The sequence below is a fragment of the Egretta garzetta genome, unplaced genomic scaffold, assembly GCF_000687185.1.
Source record: "Egretta garzetta isolate BGI_Z169 unplaced genomic scaffold, ASM68718v1 scaffold834, whole genome shotgun sequence".
NCBI lineage: Eukaryota > Metazoa > Chordata > Aves > Pelecaniformes > Ardeidae > Egretta > Egretta garzetta.
In genome coordinates, this window is record NW_009259438.1 from 4,979 (window position 1) to 6,681 (window position 1,703).

The following is a 1,703-nucleotide window of genomic DNA, read 5'->3' on the forward strand; positions in this document are numbered from 1 at the left end:
CCCCTTCTTTTCCCCTCCTCGACCCCCATCTCCCCCTCCCCGAGGCCTTGGAAAAGAGGCCAAAAGACATTTGGGTTTTATTTGGTCGAAATGGCATTTCCCTGGTAACCTGGCATAGGCCCACCCCCTAAACACAGCCGGCACGGCCCCCCCCCGGCGTGCAGTACTGGCTGGGAAGGGGGGTTTGGGGATCTGGGGGATGCCGCATGCCCACAGCCCCCCAGCACCCTTTGGGTGAGGGCAGGAGGATTTGGCAGGACCCCTCCAATGGGGTCCAGCATCCCCCAGCATGGGTCAGGCCTATGTCCCCTCTGCCTCCCATCTTGGGTGATTCCCATCTCTGTCCGGATCTGCTCCCCGGTGGGATCACAGACCCAGGCAAGCCAGCACCAAACCCGCCTCGGGGGCCCTAGGCAGCTTGGGAGTCCCCAAAACCAGTGGGGTGACCTGGGCTGAGACCCCCAACACCAACCCCATAGCTCCTGCCTGCACCCCCCGAGCCTTCCCTGCAGGTCAGGGGGCCTTGCGCCGCCCGGCTGGGATCAAACGAGGCCGTATTTTCCCAACCCAGCAGAGATCCCACCCCATAAGTAGGCGGTGGGTCGGAATCGTGTGCGCGTGGGTATATATTTATATACAGCTGTGCCTATGGATGGCTGTAATGGGAATTTGGGGTTGGCTAATAACGACGTGGCAGCCGTGAGTCAGCGCGCCGGGCGATGCCGTCTGGCCCCAGCCAGGCCGGGGACCGCTCCTCGGCGCAGACCGGGGCTCCCGTGCCGAGCTCCTGGGTGTGAGATCCCAGCTCCACATTGGGAAACGTGTCCGGGCAGAGCCCCGCGCTGCGAGATGGGCCTGAAACGTTGCCTGCGCCCAATTATTCATTCCTTTTCTTTCCTTTTCTTTTTTTTTTTGGCCCCCACCCTAGGCACTCTCTTGGCAGTTAAAATAACGATCGTGATATTAATTAAAGTGTAAATCACCCAAAACAGGAGCTAATCATGCAGTATCCTTAATAAAGGGAAGGGGGCCATCCCGGACGCAGCGTGGCCATGGGATAAAATAGAAAATACCCCAAAGTGACCCAAATTCCCTTTCCCTGCTGGAGTCCCGTCCCTGTTTGCCAGGGATGGTGGGCAAGGGGTTGCCCACCGGTGGCTGGGACCCCTGGGAGGTGGCCAGGATGCCGCCGCGCCGCCGCTGACCCCTTCCCCTTCGCCTCCGCAGGCGGGCGAGCCCTTTTCTCCTGAGACGAGCCCAACCAGGTGATCAAAATAGAGTCCCTCAAGGTGACGGTCGACTTCTTGAAGGTGCCCCTGGGCCTGAAGAAGCCCCCTCTGAAGGAGGCCCTGGCCGCCGTCCCGGGGCCGGGGAGAGCCAAGCCCTTCGGCGTGGAGCGGCACAAGCCCCGGTGCTCTGACACCATGGACAATGAGTCGCAATACTCGGGATATTCTTACAAATCCGGGCATTCCCGCAGCTCCCGCAAACACAGGTGAGGGGTCCATGCATGCCCCAAGGCGGGGGGGGTCCCTGGCCCCAGTGGGTGCTGCCACCCCAGCTCACCCACCCTGCACCCTTCTCTTGCCTTCCAGGGACCGGCGGGACCGGCATCGCTCAAAAAGCCGGGACGGGAGCCGTGGGGACAAGTCGGTGACCATCCAAGCGCCGGGCGAGCCCTTGTTGGACAACGGGTCGACTCG

General features: G+C 61.8%; 1 protein-coding gene across 2 annotated transcripts in view; it reads left to right on the plus strand.

The window, feature by feature from the left end:
- Positions 1-1,417: 1,417 nt before the first annotated feature.
- Positions 1,418-1,703, plus strand: part of VANGL2 (VANGL planar cell polarity protein 2) — a 4,979-nt gene continuing 4,693 nt past the window's right edge. For both annotated transcript variants that reach the window (XM_009637150.2, XM_009637149.2), the window contains exons 1-2: positions 1,418-1,495; positions 1,596-1,703. The exon at positions 1,596-1,703 is cut by the window's right edge. In XM_009637150.2, the coding sequence (XP_009635445.1) occupies positions 1,425-1,495; positions 1,596-1,703 (179 nt within the window). In that variant the 5' untranslated portion in view covers positions 1,418-1,424. The remainder of the gene's footprint in view (positions 1,496-1,595) is intronic.